General features: G+C 41.6%; 1 protein-coding gene across 2 annotated transcripts in view; it reads right to left on the bottom strand.

Moving 5' to 3' along the window:
• Positions 1 to 6435: 6435 nt before the first annotated feature.
• wfs1 (wolframin ER transmembrane glycoprotein wfs1) overlaps positions 6436 to 22012 on the bottom strand; it is a 91056-nt gene continuing 75479 nt past the window's right edge. For both annotated transcript variants that reach the window (XM_068379114.1, XM_068379115.1), the window contains exons 5-6: positions 18776 to 18872; positions 6436 to 10057 (exon numbers count right to left, since the gene is read on the bottom strand). In XM_068379114.1, coding sequence (XP_068235215.1) covers positions 8120 to 10057; positions 18776 to 18872 — 2035 coding nt within the window. In that variant the 3' untranslated portion in view covers positions 6436 to 8119. The remainder of the gene's footprint in view (positions 10058 to 18775; positions 18873 to 22012) is intronic.

Genomic DNA, 22012 nt, shown 5'->3' with positions numbered 1-22012 from the left:
GAGTTTTGTGTAGTTTACCCTACTCCTCTTCTGTAATGGTAGACCTACCGGAAGGATACGTGCCCTGAGGGCAACCCCGCGGTAGGCCACCTGTGATCTCCAGTAAGTTTTATGAAAGTAACAATACTAAAGATCAGTGAGGCACTCGGGGGAAGGAAGGGAGGGCCATAACCCGAAAGTGTTTCTCGGTAAGTATGTTAGGAAAAATACAAATTACTAAAAATTTGTGATTTGTTCCGACACAGAGACTTACCTCGAAACACTTTCTTAGGAGACTTACACTTTAGGAGGTGGGAGTGCCTCCCTGACTAAAGACCCAAACAACTGGAAAGTAGGATAAACTACACAAACAGCTCATACTAGGGTGAAAAGTGCTTACCCTACATAATTCCTTGATGATATGCTTGATGAATGGAAAAACCATCTAAGGACTTCCTCGTACATTCCTTGAGGTAGTGAGAAGTGAATGTCGATTGGATAGATCAAGTGCCTGTCTAAGAATCTGATCTACCGACATGTTCTTTCAAAATCAAGAGAGATACTTATACCTCTATCGTCATGTGCCCTGGGCTTTCCTGGAACTGAAAGTCCTGCACTAGAATAAGTTTGAATGATGACTTGCCTGAGCCAAAAGGAAATGGTGTCCGGAAATTACTTTTCCGTCGTACCCGAGGAGACAAGATTCTTTATTCCTGGGTGATTCGCCGTCCTCTTTAGATATTTCCTTATAACTCTGTCAGGACACAAATTCAAGTCCTCTTGATTACCTGATTTTGGAATTGCTGGAATAGAGAAACCCTCGAACCTAGGATCCCCAACGGATGGGTTTTGGTTCTGTCGACAATCGAGGGGGAAACTTCGAGGAGATATCTCTCCAACCCCTTGAGTGTTCTACCACATAGGACAACCCATGAATTTCTCCTACTCTCTTCGCTGTCGCTAAATCTAACAAGAAGACCGCCTTAAGTGTAAGATTCCTGGCCACTATATCCTTCAACGGATCGAAGGGAGGCTTACTAAGCATATCTAGAACTCTAGCCAGGTCCCATTGCGGAACCCTAGGAGACGAGGGAGGACAGGACTGTTCAAAGCTCTTTATGAGCATCGAGACGTGTCTAGAATAACCTAGATCTATTCCTTCCAAGAGATAAACTTTCCAAGGGCGGCTCTTACCCCTTTTACTGCTGGAATCGACCTGCCCAACTCATCCCTGAGGTGAACGAGAAAGTCTGCGATGTCGGGTACCAATGCTTCTAAAGTCTTTACTTCTTTGAAGCACACCATTTAGTAAAACCTGCCCATTTTCCTTGGTAGACTGCTGTAGAGGACTGACTCAAGTAAAGTGACATTCGATCACCTATCACCTGTCTTGATTGAATACCCTTGTCTTTTCAGGAGGCGCTGGATAACCTCCAGTCGTGAAGACGAAGGGATTGAGGATTCTCGTTGAACCTCAGAAAGTGTGGGCGCCTCAGGAGGTCTGGTCTATCTCGAAGAGGCCACGGAGGGGGAATAGCCAGACCTTAAGATCTGTGAACCACTCTCTCTCTGGCCACCAAGGCACTACCAAAGTCAACTTTAGGTTATTGGCTGTCCTTACCCTGTTGAGAATCTGCCTGATCAGAGCAAAAAGAAGAAAGACGTACACGTCCAGATCGTCCCCGCTTAAGCTAAAAGTCAACCTCCAATGCCGCCTTTGGGTCTGGGACAGAAGAACAGAAAACGGGAAGTTGCGCGTTCAGTCTCGACGCGAAGAGATCCAATACCGGAGAACCCCCCATTCGGATGATGACTCTTGCTACTTCGGGGTGAAGAGACCATCTGTCCCTACTACTTGGCCTACCCTACTGAGGCCGTCAACTAGAACGTTTTCCCTTTCCCAGAATGAATCTCGCCGACAGTCTGGCTTGTTCCTTTTCTGCCCATTACAGGACTTGCAAGGCGAGAACGCACATCTCCTTCGACTTCAATCCTCCTTCCTTCTTTATGTACTCCACTACTGTGGCAGTGTCCGACATTAATGCTACTGAGTTTCCTTTTAGAAATGGACCGAAGTATAGACAGGCTTCCTGAACAGCCCTTATCCCCAGAACATTGATGTGGAGACACTTTTTTGTTTCCGTCCATCTGCCTCTTGCTGCTTTTCCTAGAGGATGGGTTTCCCACTCTTCTTTTGATACGTCTGTGAAGAGCAGAAAATCTGGAGGTCCAGGGAACAGTGGCATCCCTTTCAGAGTTTTTGCTCGATCTTGCACCATTCCAGGGATTGTTTGTTCTCCGGTAGAACTGGAACAATCTCGTTTGGGGAACTTCTCTGATCCCATCGATCTTTCAAGTTCCACTGGATGCTCCTGATCTTCTGTCTTCCTTGGGGTATCATCTTCTCAATTCTTTGCTCTTCTGGGTTGACCTGCCAGGAAGGGACAGAGGACTGGGTCTAGATTGGTCATCCTGTCTACTGATGGAAATGCCTTGACTAATAAGGAATCCAGGACTATCCCCAAATATGCCATCTTGTTGGTTTGGGACAGATGAGACTTGTCCAGATTGATGGTGATGTCCAGAGTTTTGCAAAGATGAAGAAGTTCCACGCCTTGTTGCTTCAAGACTTCCCTTGAGGAAGAAAAGGAGTAACCAGTCGTCCATGTACCGAATTAGGCGGATCCCCCGTTCGTGAGGCCAAACGGAGACCGTCCTAAAAATTCTCGTGAGTACCTGGGGGGCTGTGGACAGGCCTTAGCATAGGGCTCTGAACTGCAAAATCTGGGCACCCCACTTCACCCGGAGATACTTCCTGCTCGCTGGATGAATGGTATTTGGAAAATAGGCATCCTTGAGGTCTATGGATATCATGAAATCTCCTTCCCTCAAGGACGCCATGATCGTTCTTGGGGTGTCCATCTTAAATTGCGTTTTCCAAATGAATTTGTTGAGGGCTGACAGGTCTATCACTGGTCTCCAACCTCCCGTTGCTTTCTCTACCAGGAAGAGTCGACTGTAGAACTCTCCGGACCCGGAAGATGAACAGTCTCCATTGCTCCGTTCTCCAACCTTGTGGAGACTTCTTCCCCCAAGGTTGCTCTCTTCACGGGGTTTTGGGGGCCAGCCTTGCTTGCTGGAGCCAAGGGAGGTGGAACTTCTAGAAAAGGGAGCCTGTAACCCTCTTTCAAAACAGTTACCGTCCACGGTTCAGCCCCGTGGAGTTTCCAAGCTAGCCAAAATTGTCTGAGGTATCCCCCTACCTGAGGCTTGGGCAGGGGAGGGGAGCTTCCCACAACCTTCTACGGGAGGAACGTCCTGAATGGCCTCTCCTGGCCGAAGAGAAGGAATTCCTATTGGAGGAAGAGGCTGAATTGGTTCCCCTTCGGGAGGGATACGCTGACTGAGCCCACTGTGATGTCGAAGGTACTCTCCTCACTTGAGTTGGGGAAGACCGAGAACTAGCGGGACCCTCGGATACAGGCCTTCCAAATACCGGTCTCCTCGCCGATTGAACCTTCAGCAAGATGGTATCTTTCTTCTTCTTGATGGGAAAAGACCTTCGTCGCAAACCATAATATTCCGGAGGGCCCTCGCTTCCCTGCCCAGGATTCTCCTGGAAAGTTTCTTCAGGACCGAGTCTCTTCTTCCCAAGACCCAGTTCGCAGACAATGCCAAGGCCTGGAACGTGAGAAACTGAAGAGCACGGCCGCCCGATCCGACCAATTCCTTTATGGCTTCTCTCTTGGTAGGATCCAAAGAGTCCGTAGGGATCTGGGTACCTACTAAAGTAGTAGCCCCCCCGTCCCACCATGAGGCGACCTTCACGAGATCCTTGGACATCTCCTCCATCATGATGGACTCGGATGTGAAAAGAACAAGGGGGGCGCCGCAGACACCCTGCCTTCCAGGGCACCTTGTCCTAACACTTCTAGGACGTCCTCTAGCTCGCTAGCCCCAAGTGGAAGTCCTTCTAAAGCATAATACTTGCTTTGTGATTTCAGGCCCTGTAGCAGTTTGGCCGAACTGTGACCTTTGGAGGTGTCCCTATTGCGGGTGAACACCTTATCAATATGGGTACGCCCCAACTTTACGTCCCTCGCCTCGGGACGGGCTCCTCCATAGTTTTATTAAGGCCAGAACGCCAGTCAACTACTTCTTGAGGTAGTGGCTCCTCAATTTTGTGACTCCTTATTAAGGAGATCACCCTCCCATAAGCGAAGTCCTCCAGCGCTCCAAGATTCGCGTCCGCATCCACGTCCTCCGTCCGGCGATGGGATGTAGATTCATCACGAGCACCTCCTCTCTGATGGGACCTGCGGCTAAGACCTTCTGGAGAGACGGGCACCTCTGTCACTTACCGAGCCTTTGATATAGGGACGGGCTCCTCCGTGGAGGCGTGCCACGGAGGGATCCGTGCACTTGTAGAGTCAACACGGGCACCTCCGCTCTGACGAGTCTCGCGGTTAAGCCTTTCAGGAGAGACGGGTGCCTCCGTCATTTCAAGCGTTCGACAAGGGGATGGGCTCCTCCGTGAAGGTGTTCGACGGAGGGATCCGTGCACGACGATAACCTCCATGGGCTGACTCGTCGAAGCCGCCCCCCGGAGAGCCTCACCACAGAGCTTGTGACTGTAGTCAGGTCTTTGAGCTTACACTGGACGGGAATTGCCGTGGTGGCCAGGACCTCCGTCCTATAAGCGGAGTCCTCTGTTAGGACGGGCATAGCCATGGTGGCGAGGGCCTCCGTCCTAAAGGCGGGGTCCTCCGTTAGGACGGGCATTGCTGTGCTGGCGAGGGCCTCTGTCCTAAAGGCGGAGTCCTCCGCTAGGACGGGCCTTGCCATGGCGCGAGGGCCTCCGTCCTATAAGCGAAGTCCTTCGTTGGCACGCCCTCATTGTCGTAGACCAGGTCCTCCGTCCGGGGTTGATGAGCTGTACCGACGGGCGCCTCCGCACTAGGTTGTGGACTGAGGATGGACACTGCCGTGGAGGCGAGAGCCTCCGTTGTTTCTTTTCGAGGGTGACGAGGCTTCCGTGGGCTTGCCCGACGGAGGAAGCCGTCCCTGTCGGTCGCTCGCTGAGCTGACTCTACGAGGCTGCCCGTCCGAAACGGCGACTCCCCACACTGGTCGGGTAGAGTCGTCTATTTCGCGGCCTTACGCCTATCCGACGGGGACCTTGGGTCCTTCCGAGGATCAATCTGTGGCTGGCAGAGGCCCTTCTAGGAGGACTGTCACTGTTATGCCATAGCTGCTCCTCCTGAGTCTTGCCCGACGGCGGAAGCCGTCCCTGTCGATCGCTCGCATGAGCTGACTCGACGAAGCTGCCCGTCCGAAACGGCGACTCCCCACACTGGTCGGGTAGAGTCGTCTATTTTGCGGCCTTACGCCTATCCGACGGGGACCTTGGGACATTCCCAGGATCAATCGGTGGCTGGCAGAGGCCCTTCTAGGAGGACTGTCTCTGTTATGCCATAGCTGCTCCTCCTGAGTTTCTTCCTCGGGGACCCTGATGTCCTCCTTCCATTTCGCGAACTGGAACAGGACCTGGAAGAGATCGCCTTCTCCTGGAACCGCCGACGGTGAGTCTTCCTTCTCTAGGATGCCTTCAGCTGCGGAGGTACCTGAAAAACATGCCCAAGAATCGGGCGAAGAGACAGGGACATTTTACTCCACAAGGGATAAACAGACGAGACGTGACCCTTAAGCACCAGGGCACCGTCTCTAAGACCCCCACTAACCTCACCTTCAGGCCCCCCATATGCCTGGAAAGAATCTGCTACCCCACTATCATGAAGAACAGACTCCTGGGGAAGAGCCCCTGGCTTCTTCCCCTCAACAGACTTACCTCGTCCCCTACTCTGGGTAGGGGAAGGTGGTAGGGAAACTCTAACTGATGTTCCTCCTGTAGACGTCAAGGGCGAAGAGGTGCTAGCCTTCTGGGCGACCTCTTGGAAGACTTCTTATCCTTGGTACCTAAACGTACCCACTGTACTTCTGCCCCTGCACAACAAGCACAAGACTAACAATCACAAGGGAAAGCACAAAGAATATACTGTAAAAAACCCAAAGCACAAGCAAAAGCACTTAGCACGAGGGAGAGCACAACTGGCCATGCGAAAACCACACGGAACACGAAACGGGGTCACAATGGTCGAACTTTGATAAGAAGAGCGTCGAGATGTTATCACGACGCGACCAGAAAACTTACTGGAGATCACAGGTGGCCTACTGCGGGGTTCCCCTCAGGGCACCTATCCTTCCGGTAGGTCTACCATTACAGAAGAGGAGTAGGGTAAACTACACAAAACTCTGGTCGTTAGAGAGGAGGTTCCAGGTAACTCCTAAGAAAGTGTTTCGAGGTAAGTCTCTGTGTCGGAACAAAGCCCACATTAATATCACAAAGCATTAAATTTAAGAAGTAATGGTACATAAAGATAATTCATTTGCATAAAGCAATTTTTCAAATTTTATTAAGCAGCCATATTTTTGGAAAACGGTACAATAATTTTACAAGGCGCTACAACCCATCTGTCTCAAGCACCCATTACAAAAATAATAAAATTACTCCACAAGCTTCTATTCTACAAAACTATGATTTCAATTTTGATTAGGTAGTAATTGTAGAATTAAAAGTTTACAATTACATTTTTGTGCAATATTTAGTACTGAAGACCAAGAATACATGAAGCGCATCGCTGTTTATCATTAGGATAACTTAAGTCTCTGATATTTTTCAATTCACCACAGATCTATTTCTTTGGGGGGGGGGGGGGGGAATAAGTGACTAGTATTAGCCTATTTACAAGCAGAATTGTGATAATTTTAATGTCAAATTTCATTTGCCATGTGTCAAAAAAATACTTATCACAATGAAAGCAATACCAATTGGACATTATTTAAAAATAATACACTAAAATTGGTCCCCAAAATGGCTGTGACATTTAGCAGCTTTGTCTTCATCCATGCTTGTGTCCATTTAAGGTATTAGTATATTAAATTGGAATTTTTTTTTTTTTAAATAAATTTAATCAAGCACGTGAACAATTATCAGGTCAATTCTTTTTATTGAATGAAGGATATTTTTGAAACAAGGTAGTGATTCAGATTGTATGAGAATGTATGGATCTTAACAGAAAGGTATGCTCATTGTTGTCATTAATGTATACTATTTGGTGATTACTTTTCTCTAATTTCATGTAGGTTCGCAAACCAACAATATACTTACGTTTCTGAAAAAAAAGTTTTGTTTTTAAAGTCGACTTCTTCATCAGCAACAAACTATATTTAACGAAGACTTTCCTTAATTTCTTTCCAAAAAGTATATAAGTGCAGTTATATCTATACAAGTATGAAGAGCTGGATTCCTAATCATTGCTAAACTTGGTAAATTTACTCAGTTACCAATTCTCCAAGTCATAAATATAATTCAGTATAATCGCTACTAAAAATAGTAAATTTCTCAACTTACAAATTAATTAAAATCACATTAAAATATCACATACATTCAAAGTTCCTTATGAAACTAGGATACTGTATGTTTCAGGCGTCTATACCATATCTATTTTCTTTTTAAATTGATCTGTCGGTACTAAAAAGTTTAATTCCTTTTCTTTCATGAAGGTAATGGACTCTTAGCTATATGAGACTACACAACCCATTATAATAATTCATTAACCCTTAACTTTTATTTGTACTTTATTATTCATAAAAGAAAACTGAAGTGAATTATTTTGTTTGGAGAGTTTGGAATTGAACAAGGTTAGATGAAGGATTTTATCTAGTATATTTTGAATGGCTTTTCAAGATGCCTAATTTTTGCTCAATTTCACTAATTAGCTCTTGTATTAACGACTTTTATTTTTCATAGTTTTTGAAAAACTAACCGACTAGAAATTATTCTGAAAATTACAGTAGTTTAGAAAAATGTTGGTGGGCTCAGGTTACTATAAATTGTATCGTTATTTGTCAATCATTATTAGATAGTTAATGAAATTTTCAAATCTCATTACTGTTAGGGTAAATTCAAAGCTCATGACATTTGGAACTTCAAGTTCATAATATAGGAGTTAGGATGCTCAAAATGTAGATTTAGCAGTTTTTCTACTAAGGCAATAAAGAGAATAGATGGAAATAATTTCTAAACTGTTAGTATTGGACCCATCAAAAAATTGAATACAAAAGGAGGAACAAGCCAAATATCTATATGAGATTGCTCAATGTGTTTGGTGGCAGATTTAAGTTTCAGTTTACAGTTCACACATGATACTGATGACAATAGAAGTTTAGGATTCAGAGAGCCAATATTTTCTGCAAGAGCTCCTATAAATTCTATCTCATCTCCTAATTGCAATCCTAGCACAAACTCCTTATAATCATTATCAGCAATAATCTTTATTGAAGTTGTGCTAGTACCAAACTTCCAAGATGATGAAGATGAACTCATTGCTAAAGTTAGTTCAAATTTGTATTCATTCCAGTTATCAAGTACACATAGATCAGATCCCACAGCACTTTGAATCACATTACAATGATCAACCTGGCCACCAACAGTTTTACCTGAAGGGCATGGCTTTAATTGTTCACCTACATAACACCTTAGAGGCTTTTCTATTATTTCCGGCATTAAATTTAAGACACTCTGTGGAAGATTCCATATGCTAACAATCTCAACCTGAGTAACAGAACCTTGCCATTTTACAAATGTCCCTTGTAGGGGTAAACATCTGTGGGCAGTGGCAGCACCTGTATCTTTGGAGGGCCAACATACATTTTTGTAATTTTCCCAAAGTAAGTTTGAATGTTGCAACAAAGGTATCCTTTGCATCATACTCGACTGAAATATATATATTAAAACACCACACCCTATAAATACTTTAAACATTAGTATCAAGCTAGGCCACCAGTTTTTAAGGATTAAAGTTAATGCTACACATATAATGAGAATCAACACAGCTGTATAAAGCTCAAAACCTATATGCAAACATAGACTAGCAACAAGCAATCCTGGGATTGCAGTTAAAATAAAAGGCGTGAAAAATGGTAGCATGACTAGAGTTGACCATGTGACAATTGGGATTACCAAGTTACTTGAAGATGTCACAAGCTGAGTTGCCATGATTGCTAAATGACACCACATAAGACTCACCAAATGAGGGAGAAGGAATGCCAAGCCATGTTTTAAAAATACAGTTAAACAACAGGAACACCAAACCAAATGTAATACTGATGCAAAACCCAAATTCAGTTTTACATTATGCCATACATAAACATGATGAGCAACAAAAAGATCCTCTAACCCAGTCCCTGTGACAATGGGAAGCAGCCAGACACTAAGCTTGTTACACATTTCAGGAGCTACTGCAAACATGTGAATAAAAAGTGAAATAAACTGCCATATACTCAGCTCTTCAGGTACGAGAAAAAACGTTAGAGCTGCAACAAGATAAAGTACTGGTAAAAAGTTGATAAGTAGGTTTGATGAAGTAAGAGGCACAGCACATAAATAAAACACAAGAGCTAAAAAAGTGATAGCATACGGTTTCCAACATCTAGATTTAAACTTATTTTCTATTTGTGTTGTGTTGAGATCAGGACAATAGTGAGAAAAGACTACTGACCACATACGGAATGAATCGAAACGTTTTCTGATAAGCAGCATGTGTGCAGAGGAAATAATCATAACTATCAGGGCAACACAAGCAACAGAAACAGGCAGAACAACATTTACTTGTGCTCCTCCTGTAAGAGCTATCAAGGCAAACATCAGGCTTAACACTGCGAGTATGTTAACTGGGCTATTTAACTTTAACGTGTGCACGAAAAAATTTGTTAATACAACACCCAAAAAGTGTAAACAGCTTTGATAGACATCTGTAATTAATCTATGGGGTAAATATAGAATCTTCTGCATCTGAGACTGTTCTAGAGTTTCCATAGGAGTTATGTAATGGTGAAGAGGTGGAACACGACCCTCACAATATAATACTGATGCAGATACCAAGTGATCTTCTGTAAACCGCTCACCTCCATATCGTTTCTCAAGGTTCCGGCCATTCTCAAATTGTGTGGTTTCCGACTGCAAAAGAAAAAATCTACACTGCAGTATATAATTATATGTTTTTGGCATTAAAACAGGTATTGATGAAGAATTATTAAAATTTATACAAAATTCCTATCAAATATTTTTTTATGTGGGAATACCTTTGTATTTCCAATCCAGCTGAACAACTGAAAATATCACATGGTCCATTAAGCCAAATATTTTCAAACATATTTTGAACACTTGCATATGATGAACTATAAAATGCTATGCATTACCTAAATAAATTCACTTACGTAAAAAAAATTAAGTATTTTGTGTTTTTCCTAACTATACAAACCTGACATCTAGAGTAGGATTTCCGCGAAGCTGAAACAGCCGTTAGACTTATAACAAGGTAAACAATGTTTGCCTACTGGATGGGAGGTGCATCCCACCCAGCAAACTGTTTAGCAAACCTCACTTTGACCTTTAACTAAGACTTGCAGGGGTGGTAGAGGCAGGCATAGAAATTGACAGGTCTCAGGTTTGTATAGTTAGAAAAATAAAATTACTTTAAAAATTTGTGATTTGTCCCTACACGTAATACAAACCATTGACGTTTAATAGGAGATTCATCAATAAGAGCAAGTAACCATGGTTGATTAACTAAAGCAGGAAATTTCATTGTACTATGGAAGTGCAGAGAAGTGAGTCATGACTTGCATCAACCTTCTGACTACCTGAGCATGAAGGTACTGCAAGTATTAGGCTAGGTCCATACTAAAATCTAGTAGATTATCACAATGTATGAGGCATTATGCTGCAGCAGGCGAGTGACCCAGCCCTATTGTGATCTGAGAAGGTTCGAATCAGAGATACACCAACTCGGGTCTTTCTTTTGCTCTGATCCCACTGAAATGCATGTGCTGGGAGGATCTCTACTTTAAGACCAATAGGTTTTCAGTTACCACTGAAGTGACCGCACACGAAGAACTGTTGGGCACCACAGATGTACTAAGGCGGCTAGGTGACCCAGCAGGCGCTACTACAGGTAAGCTTGTGGTGTGGTTTGTGCCAGGAACTTGCAAGCCCATTGCAATGGAAAGATTTTCCCTTGTAGGGTGTTTATTCTCATGGTATACAGCACTGTAATGTTCATTGGCTACTTTCCATTTGGTGGGTTAGAATAGATTTTATCTATGGTAAGAAGCTTTTCTAGAAGAATATTCCAAAATTAAACCACTGATCTCTAGTCTTAGGTAGTGCCATTTTCTCTGTACTATGCCTTCCAGATTCCTGGGTTAGTGAAAAAGTCTTAAGAATTTTGGTGATTAATCTATTCTGAAGTAGTTCTAATTCTTTCATTCTGCCCTGTTTTGAGTATTTTTCTCCTGTCCTGTCTTCAGCTGTTGAATCTCGTCTTATTTTGTTGGACGGAAACTTGTGGTCTATTAAAATTCTTATTTCTGATCTACTGTAGATATTAATCTCTGGCACTGTCGTTCAGTTAGTTTGTAATCCATGTTGCATAGGATTTTTCATAATTCTGACCATCCTTTGCATTCAAATCATCCTAGAGAGTACCATCTTGTTCGTAAAACTAGATATGAAGTTTATTCTAATCATCATGCCTTCTCCATCATAAGACTCAATACTAAACAGTATTCTAGAAGTTTTATTCCACATGTGACCAAATTGTGAAATGATCTTCCTAATCAGGTAGTTGAATCGGAGGAAATTCAAAAGTTCAAACTTGTAGCGAATGATTTTATATTGACTAGTTGACCTGTCTCTTTTTATAGTTTATATACGATAAATCTAATTTAATCTTGTTAATGATCCTGAAATTTTCATTTAGATTGTTATTACTTCTCTCTTGTAATTTATTTCCTTGTTTCCTTTCCTCACTGGGCTATTTTTCCCTGTTGGAGCTCTTGGGCTTATAGCATCCTGCTTTCCACCTAGGGTTGTAGCTTAGCTAGTAATAATAATAATCATAACACTGACCTTCCTTAAGGAAAAGGAAACTCTCATAATCCATTCCATACCTACTACACAGTAGATTGTATAGTTTGAGATTATCTAAATGCATAGCTAAGCCAGGACTCTGAAAAATCAAGCTTAATGAAAAATAGTGTCCAATATTAATATCCAGATCAGGAACAAAAAATAATTCAAGACGAAATTCAGCTGCTGGATTAGAATAGCATACAATACAACTATGAAACAATATATTTGACTGGATCCTCCTATTCACTAGATCTCTAATATTTCACAGTAAATTTAAGGAAAATTATTTTGAGAAAGGAATTTTGCTTAAAACTCCAGAATATTAGGATTCCATTGATTTGCAAAACCTCATTACAAATTAGCTTCAACTGGCTCCATTAAAAATGATATTTTTATTATAAAATAAATTTTTAAATATACCTACCTGGTTTCGACGCGGCACGACAGAAATTCAAAATTCGTGGCGATCGCCGTCATGACAGTAGGTGGTCATACAGTCTCTGTTTTCAGAGGGATGGAGGGAGGGCCCTTTTATATATGTAACTACCAATTAAGTATATTTAAAAATTTATTTTATAATAAAAATACCATTTTCAAATATGTAACTTCCCTGGTAGTTACATATATATAGCTGATTCACACAGTTGGAGGTGGGTTGAAAACCTCATCCCATTGGGAATTCGTATAATTATTAATAACTACAATAGTAGTACTAACAATCTGGTTCTAACCTGATAAGGAAGCTGGCTTCACAATGATACTGACTCATTTCACCTGCATTCCTTAAGAGACTCAGGGATCCATTCAGGGGGCTGAAAGGTCTCTTGGGGCTGCCACAAGGTCTTCGACCTTAGCGTGGCTAGACCACCATCTTTGTAAACCTGGCATAGCCAAGGATACTGATTCTGGCGTTACAACCTGATAAGGAAGCTGGCTTCACGATACTGCCTCATTTTGCCTGCGTTCCTTTAGAGACTCGGCGATCCACTCAGGGGGCTGAAAAGTCTCTTGGGGCTGCCACAAGGTCCTCAACCTTAGCGTGGCTAGACCACCACCCTTGCAAACCTGGCATAGCCAAGGATACTGGTTCTGACCACCTACTCCACATTAAAACTAATTTGATTTGCATCCCAGATTGGCGGAAGGCTGCGGCAACGTTCCAGACAATCTGTAAACACATTAAAACTAACTTGACTTGCATCCAGACTGACGGAAGGCTGCGACAACCTGTGAACACAAGTACAAGAGAAAAGGCAAAGGTACATATTAAGTTATCGGGACGGCGCAGTAGACCCTTCTCTAATTACGAAGCCGGAGGTAACATACGGACCCAGGGAACAGCAATCCTCATACTGGATCTGGCCATCTTTGAGATAGCAGTCTGTGAAGATTGATTTCCTTCGTCAGAAAGTAGGCTCCAAAATTGACTTCATTTTATTGTGTTTTTAAGCCATAAAAATTGCTACAGCTCTAACCTCATGTGGTTTTACCTTACTCACAATCCTGGAGAGTTTCCCTTGGGGCAAATCCCTGAATCTTTTCAGGACTCTGTCCATGATCTTGATTGGAGGAAAAGCGTACACGTTTAGACCTTCCCAGTTCAGAAGAAAAGCGTCCAGTGCGCTCTATGTCATTTGTGAGGCGAAGAGGTCTATCGAGTGTTGACCCCACAACATCCAAAGGTTGGTGCACAATTTGTGATGTAGGGTCCATTCTGCAGTAAGAACTTGCTTTCTTCTGCTGAGTAGATCCGTCCTGACGTTTTTCTCCCCTTCTATGAAGTGAGTAATCAGGGCTTGGTGAATGGCCACTAGCTCTTTGATATTTATGTGTCACTTCCTCTCAGACTCTATCCACAGATCCTGTTGCAAATCGTATGCGTCAAACAGGGACGAAATCAACCTCTCTAGTTCAGACAGACCAGACACTTGAAGCGCGCCATGTGCACGAACTAAACCGTGTGCTGATTACTGTGAGAGATCGTCAACCGTAGCCGGGTGACCACCAGGGGAAAGTCCTTGTGACATTTCCGGAGTGCCTTGAGCGCGATCTGAACCGATTATCATCCCCAGAAAAATAAAATTCTGTGAGGGTGTTAGTTAAGATTTGGCCAGGTTACCATCAGACCTAACTGTTGCGTTAAGGGCATTATCATTTGAAGAGCCTCCAGACACTTTACTTGTGATTCTGCTCTGAGTGGTCAGTCATCCAGATACAAAGAAAAACCTTACTCCCTTTATGTGAAGTCAGGGAGTCACGTTGAACATCACCCGGGTAAAAAACGTACTTGTACAATGGACTGACGTCCAGAACAGGTTTTCATCCCCCCACGAGCTTTTCGGACCTAGGAAAAGTATGTTTTAAAAACCCCTCCGAGGAGATGTCCTCTACATTTCTATGACTGATTTCGACAGCAAAAGGCTCACTTGTTCTTAAAGAGATGCTGCCTCGTTTCCTGAGTGGACTGTTGTCAACTCTAAAGGTATCGACGACATGGGAGGCATAACACGTCTCACTCTTTGATTCAGTTTGTTGTCTTGAGAATCTGAGAGTTTGACCACCAGTCGCAATCCTCTGAGTTCCCCTTGAAGGGGCTCTCCCACGAAAGAGCTGACGAGTGGGAAGAGCCTCCTTTTGTACCCTTGCTAAAAAGCTAGCTGGGAGGATTTATTTAGTAGTCCTAGAGAAAAAATCTTGCGCAGCCTGTTAATCTCCGAACAAGGGACAAACCTGAAGATAAGAGGGAACAACACATAGGCCTCTTTTTAAGAACTCCTGCCGTGAGAAAGGGCGGAAAGTTCGATGGGGCCATCCCTCTAGGCCTTATCCAGACAGGCAATCGGATACATCTGAGCCTCAGTCTTAGGGTCTGTGGCTTCTGTGAGAGTTCTGAGAGTCCAGTCCGTAAGGCTGAAGACTTCTATTGTCTAAAAGTTTACTTCAGCCGATGGTCCATTTCAGAATTGGACCACATAAACTTCGACTTGCTCATGGTTGACCCGAGTGAGGAAAAGAAAAGGAGGCCTTCCCTAGATCCTTTCTCTTGGACGTCCATTGGTTGAGAGTTGAGAAAACTCTCTTAACCGATCTAGCCAGGACCATATTCTTGAAGGAGGATGTTTTCGGGGTCTTCCCTTCAAAAACTGAGGGTGGGCTCTGAAGAATAGGTTGAGAAAAAAAAGAAAAAATCTTCTGGGTACAGACATTAACACTGTAAGAATTTCTTTTTTTTTTAAATCATCTGACTGTAATGAATCCTGAGATTCGTCTTCTAATTCGGCTAATGGAACATCGATTCCCTGATTCGAATGAGTAGGAGACAAAACCGTGTTATCCTGTCGGTTATTATCTTCCAAAAATAATTCATCTTGTCCTGAAGACATCTCGTGAAGGATATCGTCCAGTTGCGAAGAAGCATCACGTTTATGTACTGTAAGCCTCGAGGGAGAAACAGATTCCAGTGCTTCCAGCATAAGATCATCATGCTGTAAGGGAGCATCAACATCTGTAAACCCATGCGAGGGAAAATCTTGATCGCGTGCGTCCCGCATTCGTTCAGCATGTTGTATGTCAACAGCGTGATGCGAGGGAGCGTTAGCTGCGCGTTCAGAAAATCGCGAAGGAGAGTTAAAAAACTTGTCTATCCTGTTGCGAGGACAAGTCCCGACCATGAGTACATCATGGGTACAGATTGAGATTGGTGTATGTTACCATGAGAGGTATCAGTCTAATGCATGAGTCCCGAATGCCGTGAGTTTGCCACGAGCCGTGAGGAAGTGTTAATATCGCGTCCAGTCACTCGCAAAGAAGAGACAACTGTTTGTCTATAGTGACGTGTGACAAAACCTGACTATGCGTCCAGCATATGTCCAGACTGCCGCATGCGTCTACTTTGCTGAGAGTTTACAGACTGCTGCATGCGTCCAGATTGCCTTAAGCTAACAGCGTGTCGTATGCGTCTGGCATAAGCAATAGTCGCGTGTTCCGCAGATCGCGAAGGCGAGACAATTACTTGTCTATAGTGACATGGGGACAAAACCTGACTGCATGCGACCAGTATATGTCCAGACTGCCGCATGCGTCCAGGTTGCCGTGCGTCCACTTTGCCGTGAGCTTCTGGCATGTGTCCACTTTGCCGTGACTGTTCAGAATGCCGTGAGCTGTGCGTCTACCTTGTCGCTTGCCGCAACGCGAACTGATCGCTGCGAGGGAGCGTTGCTGAGTATCGGAGAAATACGCTGTCCGATAATAACGGAAGACCGTTTTCTTGGTCTATTGCTGTCCGTAGATTCTTTCAGACGCGATTTTTTCTGCCCGAGAATCGTAAGCGGCCAATAGACACGAAATCGACCTCTTTAATTCAGACAAATCAGATACATGATATGCACCGTGTGAGCTAATTGAACGATGTACTGATCGCTGCGAGGTATCGTCAACTGTCGATATTTCCAGCGCGGCTTGATCCCGATCCGTATCTATTGTTGTGAGGGATTGTCAATAGTGTTAGGGTTTATTACGAGACATAAGTCTCTTGAGAGAATTAGGCTAGGTTCTTGAACGTAGTGGTTGGTGCCAACCACGTCGCGGTTTTGCGTCGTCCGACGAAGACGCAGACATTTTAACCTCGCCTTTCCTGTGGCGAGGGGGAGCGATCTGAGGATCGTCAACATGATCACTCGAGGGGACATCCGTTCGCTAAACAAGGTCTGCCATATCCTTTGGCCTTTCAACATTCCTTCTCCCAGGGGTTGGGGAGCATGGAAGAGGTCCCGGGCTGGGATTATGACGGACATGAACGGACGCACCCTCCACTGCACTGACACTGAATACTAGCACTTTTAATTATTTCACATTAGATCTTAATAGACCTTCCCGTTACAAGAGATTATACACTTTCGTCAATGGCTAGAAAGAGAATACAATAGAATACTATATGATTAATATTAGTATTCTCAAAATTGAAATATAAAATAACGATACCAGTAATTGGGAAAACAAAAAAAGATTGTCAAGAGTATTACGTATTGTAGATTGACTGCATTGCGTCATTATATGTGCCATTGAACACTAGCACTTTAAACTATTTCACATTAGATCATAATAGACCTGCCTTTTGCGAGAGATTATCCTCTTTAGCCAAGGGCCAGAATGAAAATACAATAGGATATATGAATAATATTAGTATTCTCAAAAGCGAAATATTTAATAACGATACAAGTATTGTGAAACTAAAATGATCGTTTAATATCTGACATCTCCCTTAGTAAAGCTACAAGCGTAAAATGACTGTACGCTCGAGAAAAAACTCTAATAGAAAATTGACTAAGGGAAATATACTAATGAGGCAAATATATACTTGAAAATAATATATTTCCCTACATTATACACATACTTATGCTTAGTAAGCTAATATTTTAAAAATTTCTTGCAAGAAAAGAAAATAATTCATATAATGCAAGTCATACTAAGCAGATTACGTCACAGGATAATGACGTCATCACGATGGCGGACTGAATTCCTCCAAGGTAATCACATTCCGCTCGGTTAAGAGTTACGTTACAAAATAGACTCACAATGTTTAATGTAGAAAATGTCTTCCTTCCATTATAACTTTTAAGAGTTGTTCGTTAATAAAGTAGGGGGAAAAATTTTTTTGATCCCTCAATGTACGAACAAGGAACGAAAACAAATACATACGTGCTCCCTGCTAATTACAGAGCGGGAATTAAGAGCAGCTCAAAAGCTGGTCTAGCCCAACACCCAAAGTTTAACAGAAGAACCATTACTGGGTCTGAACATATTTGCTTGAAAATCAAGTTCAATTAAACTGTCCAAGTTGGACCAGCAAAAATACTATCCTAAACAACATCTTTGATAGTTGAAATGCAGCGAAAGCTATTACCAATAATCAGACAAAAAAGGTACTTCACCAAATTGTAGAATATTGTAATATATCCACGAAACGAATTCCCGAGATGTTGTCTCGATCAACGACAGAGAATTTCTGAAGATGTTGGGAATGGTTCTGATAACCTACGAGTGATGGCGCTCATGTATGACCACCTACTGTCATGGCAGCGATCGCCACGAATTTTGAATTTTTGTCGTGCCGCGTCGAAACGCGGGATTTAAGCTATATATATGTAACCACCAGGAAAGTTACATATTTAAAAATGCATCTTATGCTAGATGAAGTGACCACTAGAAAACTGAAAGTTAACCGTTTCATATAATTTATTCATCCTAAGATAAGATAACACTAGAAGCTTTGCCTGAGAGCAAGACTGATAACTTCCATATGAAAACCGCTGAAGTATAATTTTTTCATTTTCTTATGAAATATAAGTATATAGCAATACCATGGTAGATAATTTTTTCTTTTGATACCCTTTCTAACATAACTATATTGCAATACGGTACAGCATTCTCTCTATGATTACTTTGACTATCTCGGAATAAATCAAAAGAAATTGTAAATGCTTTATCACAAAGGGAATACAGAAATGTTTGACTATTGTTTCTTTAGTCCCTTGGAAGCCATTCTAGTATGAGAAAGAAAAATTATAATTTGTACAATTCAATATTACATATGGATTCAATAGCACTGGTTTACATCAATTATATTTTCCACAAGCTTCTCCAATACATTTCTTCCATTTCATTGATACTATTCTCATAAACATGCTATTTATTACAATATAAAGAAATACTCAACTAGGTAATATATCAATAAATTATACAGTACATTAGAAGAATTACTACCTCAGTACATTCTGTAGATTCCTCTTTTCCACTAACCAAATTATGAACTTTGGTGCTCAGGCTGGGACTGTTTATGAAATCATTGCCATCACTTAAACTGCAAACAGAAAATAGTTACTGAAAAATACAAATTAATAGAATAAATGAAAATCTGCATACAATTATATAATATTTCTATACTTTAGCTTTCTTGGGAATACTGCCATTTTACTGCAATGCTCTTTAATTCCGATTCTAAAAAAATGCAATCCAGATGCACCTAGCTGGACTTACAGGCATGAATCTTAACCCTTTTTTTTTTTTTTTATTCTTGACGTTTTATTTCAATCTTTTATATCTGCAATCTACTCTATTAGATAAATTACATATCCTATTCTCATTGTAACAAGCTGAAAATTATGTAAAAATTCAAAAACTATAACCTTGATTTTTTAAATTAAACTTTGCTGAAATAATTTCACACAACATAAGATACAACTAAATAATCTCCAAACATATTACCATCACCGTGTTGTAAGTTCTTACAATATAAAGCATTTTTTCATACAAATCTAAAAATTCTATGGAGCCTTCATTTGCAATCTCATGTCAGCAATACCCTATATTGTTACAGTGGAAAATCGGTACTTGAACAAATCACAAGTCGCACAATAAAGTATATATTCAACCAAAAAATTCAAGTTCAAAGTGTCTCTGAATCTGAAGAAAATTTTCGGAACTCAAATAGCCTTGTCAGCCGAACAACCTCCCACCAACTGCACGGTGTTAGTTTGAGCCACCCTGCCATCGAAGGAAGACCCATGCGTTTGTGTTATAGATTGTACTAATCTGAATTTTTTTGCTATTTTTATTAACTCTAGCTATTGCTCATGGGTCCAAAAAAAGCCAGAAGTGAACAGAAAGATTAGAGGAACACAGTGAGAACAACAATTGAATTAAAAAAGGAAATAATTGCCAATCATGAAAATGGTGTTTGTGTCTCGGATCTCTCTTCTCAATTCAGCATTCCAAAATTGACGATTTTAACTTTTCTGAAGAAAACATACGTGATAAAGGCAGCTAATATTGCAAAAGGTGTGACTAAATAAGCAAAGGTCTCAGGTAATGGAAGAAATGAAAAAAAGTTGCTACTTATATTCATCAGAGAAAAGGAGTTAACCAGTGATTTATACAAAATTTATTCAAATTTCCTATCGATAATTAGCAATAAGTTTTATTTTAAGTTGGAATACCTCTGTATTTCCAATCTAGCGAAACAACTGAAAACATCACATGGTCCGTTAAGCCAAATATTTTCAAACATATTTGTGAAAAAGCATTACAAATTTATGGTGACCTTAAAAAGAAAACGGCTAGTACAAGTACAGCAAGTGATACATTTACGTTCAAACCACGCAGAAATTGGTCAGAAAAAAATAAAATACAGAACTGGCATACATAGTGTAACTAAGCATGGCGAGGCAGCAAGTTCGAACAAAGCTGCAGCTGAAAGCCTCATGAAAGAATTTAATGTTAATGACTAACTAAAGGAAGAACAGTTTCTTCATCAACAGGTTTTTAATTTTGATGTAACCGGGTCATTCTAGAAAAAATGCCAGCGAGTATGTAAACAACAAAGGAGGAAAAAGCACTGCCTCGGAACAAGACTATGGAGGATAAGCTCACTCTTTTATTGTGTGCAAATGCTAGTGGTGATTGTAAGATGAAACCCTTGCTTGTGTCATTCAGACAACCCCAGGTCTTCAAAAAGAACAATATCATGAAGAGTAAATGGCCTGTTATATGGCAGGCAAACACAAAGGCTTGGGTTACCAGACAATTTTACGAGTGGGTGCACCAAGATTTTGCCCCACAAGTGAAAGAATATCTAATGGCATACAATTTGCAAATAAAACGACTCTTAATCATGGACAATGGTCCTGCTAACCTCCCAGGATTAGAGGATTTTTTAGTTGATGAATTTAGTTTCATCAAAGTGAAATTCCTACCACTGTAAACAGGTCATTTCAAATTTTACAAAATTGTACACAAAAGCCCTCTTCCGGAGTGTTTCGAAGTGACAAATGACACCCAGTTACCACTTGGAGAATTTTGAAAAGAAAACTTCAGTATCCTCAGCTGTGTGAATATAATTTTCAGTGCTTGGAGTAAAGCAACTTAACGTACACTAAATTCGGCATGGCAAAAACTTTGGGCAGAATGTGTACCGGAAAGAGACTTTGAGGGCTTTCAGTATGAATCAATTTCTCCAGTCGAAAAAATTGCTGTCATTGATGACAATGTGTCCATGGGAAGAACGATGGGACTTGCAGTCGAAAAAGAACACTGATGAGCCTGTGAAAGGCCACTTAACCAAGTTAACTACTGAAGAGTTGTTGCACCTACAACAACAGCAGAATGATATGATTGAAGAACTGTTATAAGAAGAGGATAAAGGAAAGGAGTAGGTTCCGAGTGCCTTAATTAAGGAAATGTGTGAAAAATGGGGTGAACTACAACTTTTGGTTAAAAAATATCACCTGGATATAGTTGTAGCAAATCATTCCATGAACATTTTCAATTGGCGTGTTATTGCCCACTTCAGAAAAATTGTACAACAAAGGAAGAATGAACTTACAATGGATAGGTTCTTAGTTAAAGAAAAAGGAAAAGCAACTGCAAATATTGATTCACCAGAGCAAAAGAGGCAGAGAAATGAAAAAAAACAGGAATAATTATAATGTATGCAAAATCTTCACTGGTATAATTTGCCCAACTAGCTAAAAAGTTTTCTTTTACAGCTAAATACCAGGAGTGTCGCACTACTGACTAAATAAAATGCATTTATGACATGCGACAGGGGTCTCAAAATGGCTGCCTCCGGTGTCGGCTACGCTCAACCAAACACACTTAAATTATACAAATTTAGTTGTGAGAAGGGAGCCTTAGAATTATACACAGGAAAGATTAGATACTCAACTTTCCAGAGGCTGAAGATGCTGGAGATTGCATGATAATATTCCAAAATCAGTAGGAGTGCACTTAGCTTAAATGCTACAGATTAAAGAAATGATGGGCTGTAGTAGTACGGAGAGGAGGTCCACCGGGTACCTTTATAACGGCTTCCCTTTCATTCCCCACTCTTCCCCCTCAAAGAGTTAAATCTATTCGGGGTGAAGATTGCTATGTCGTATCAAAAAATACATCCCCTGATATTATGCGATATCCTTAAAGATATATTAAGGATACTCGCGTCAG

Source organism: Palaemon carinicauda, chromosome 8 (genome assembly GCF_036898095.1).
Source record: "Palaemon carinicauda isolate YSFRI2023 chromosome 8, ASM3689809v2, whole genome shotgun sequence".
NCBI lineage: Eukaryota > Metazoa > Arthropoda > Malacostraca > Decapoda > Palaemonidae > Palaemon > Palaemon carinicauda.
Note: the sequence above shows the minus strand (reverse complement) of the source record. Positions and strands in the feature narration are given on the sequence as shown.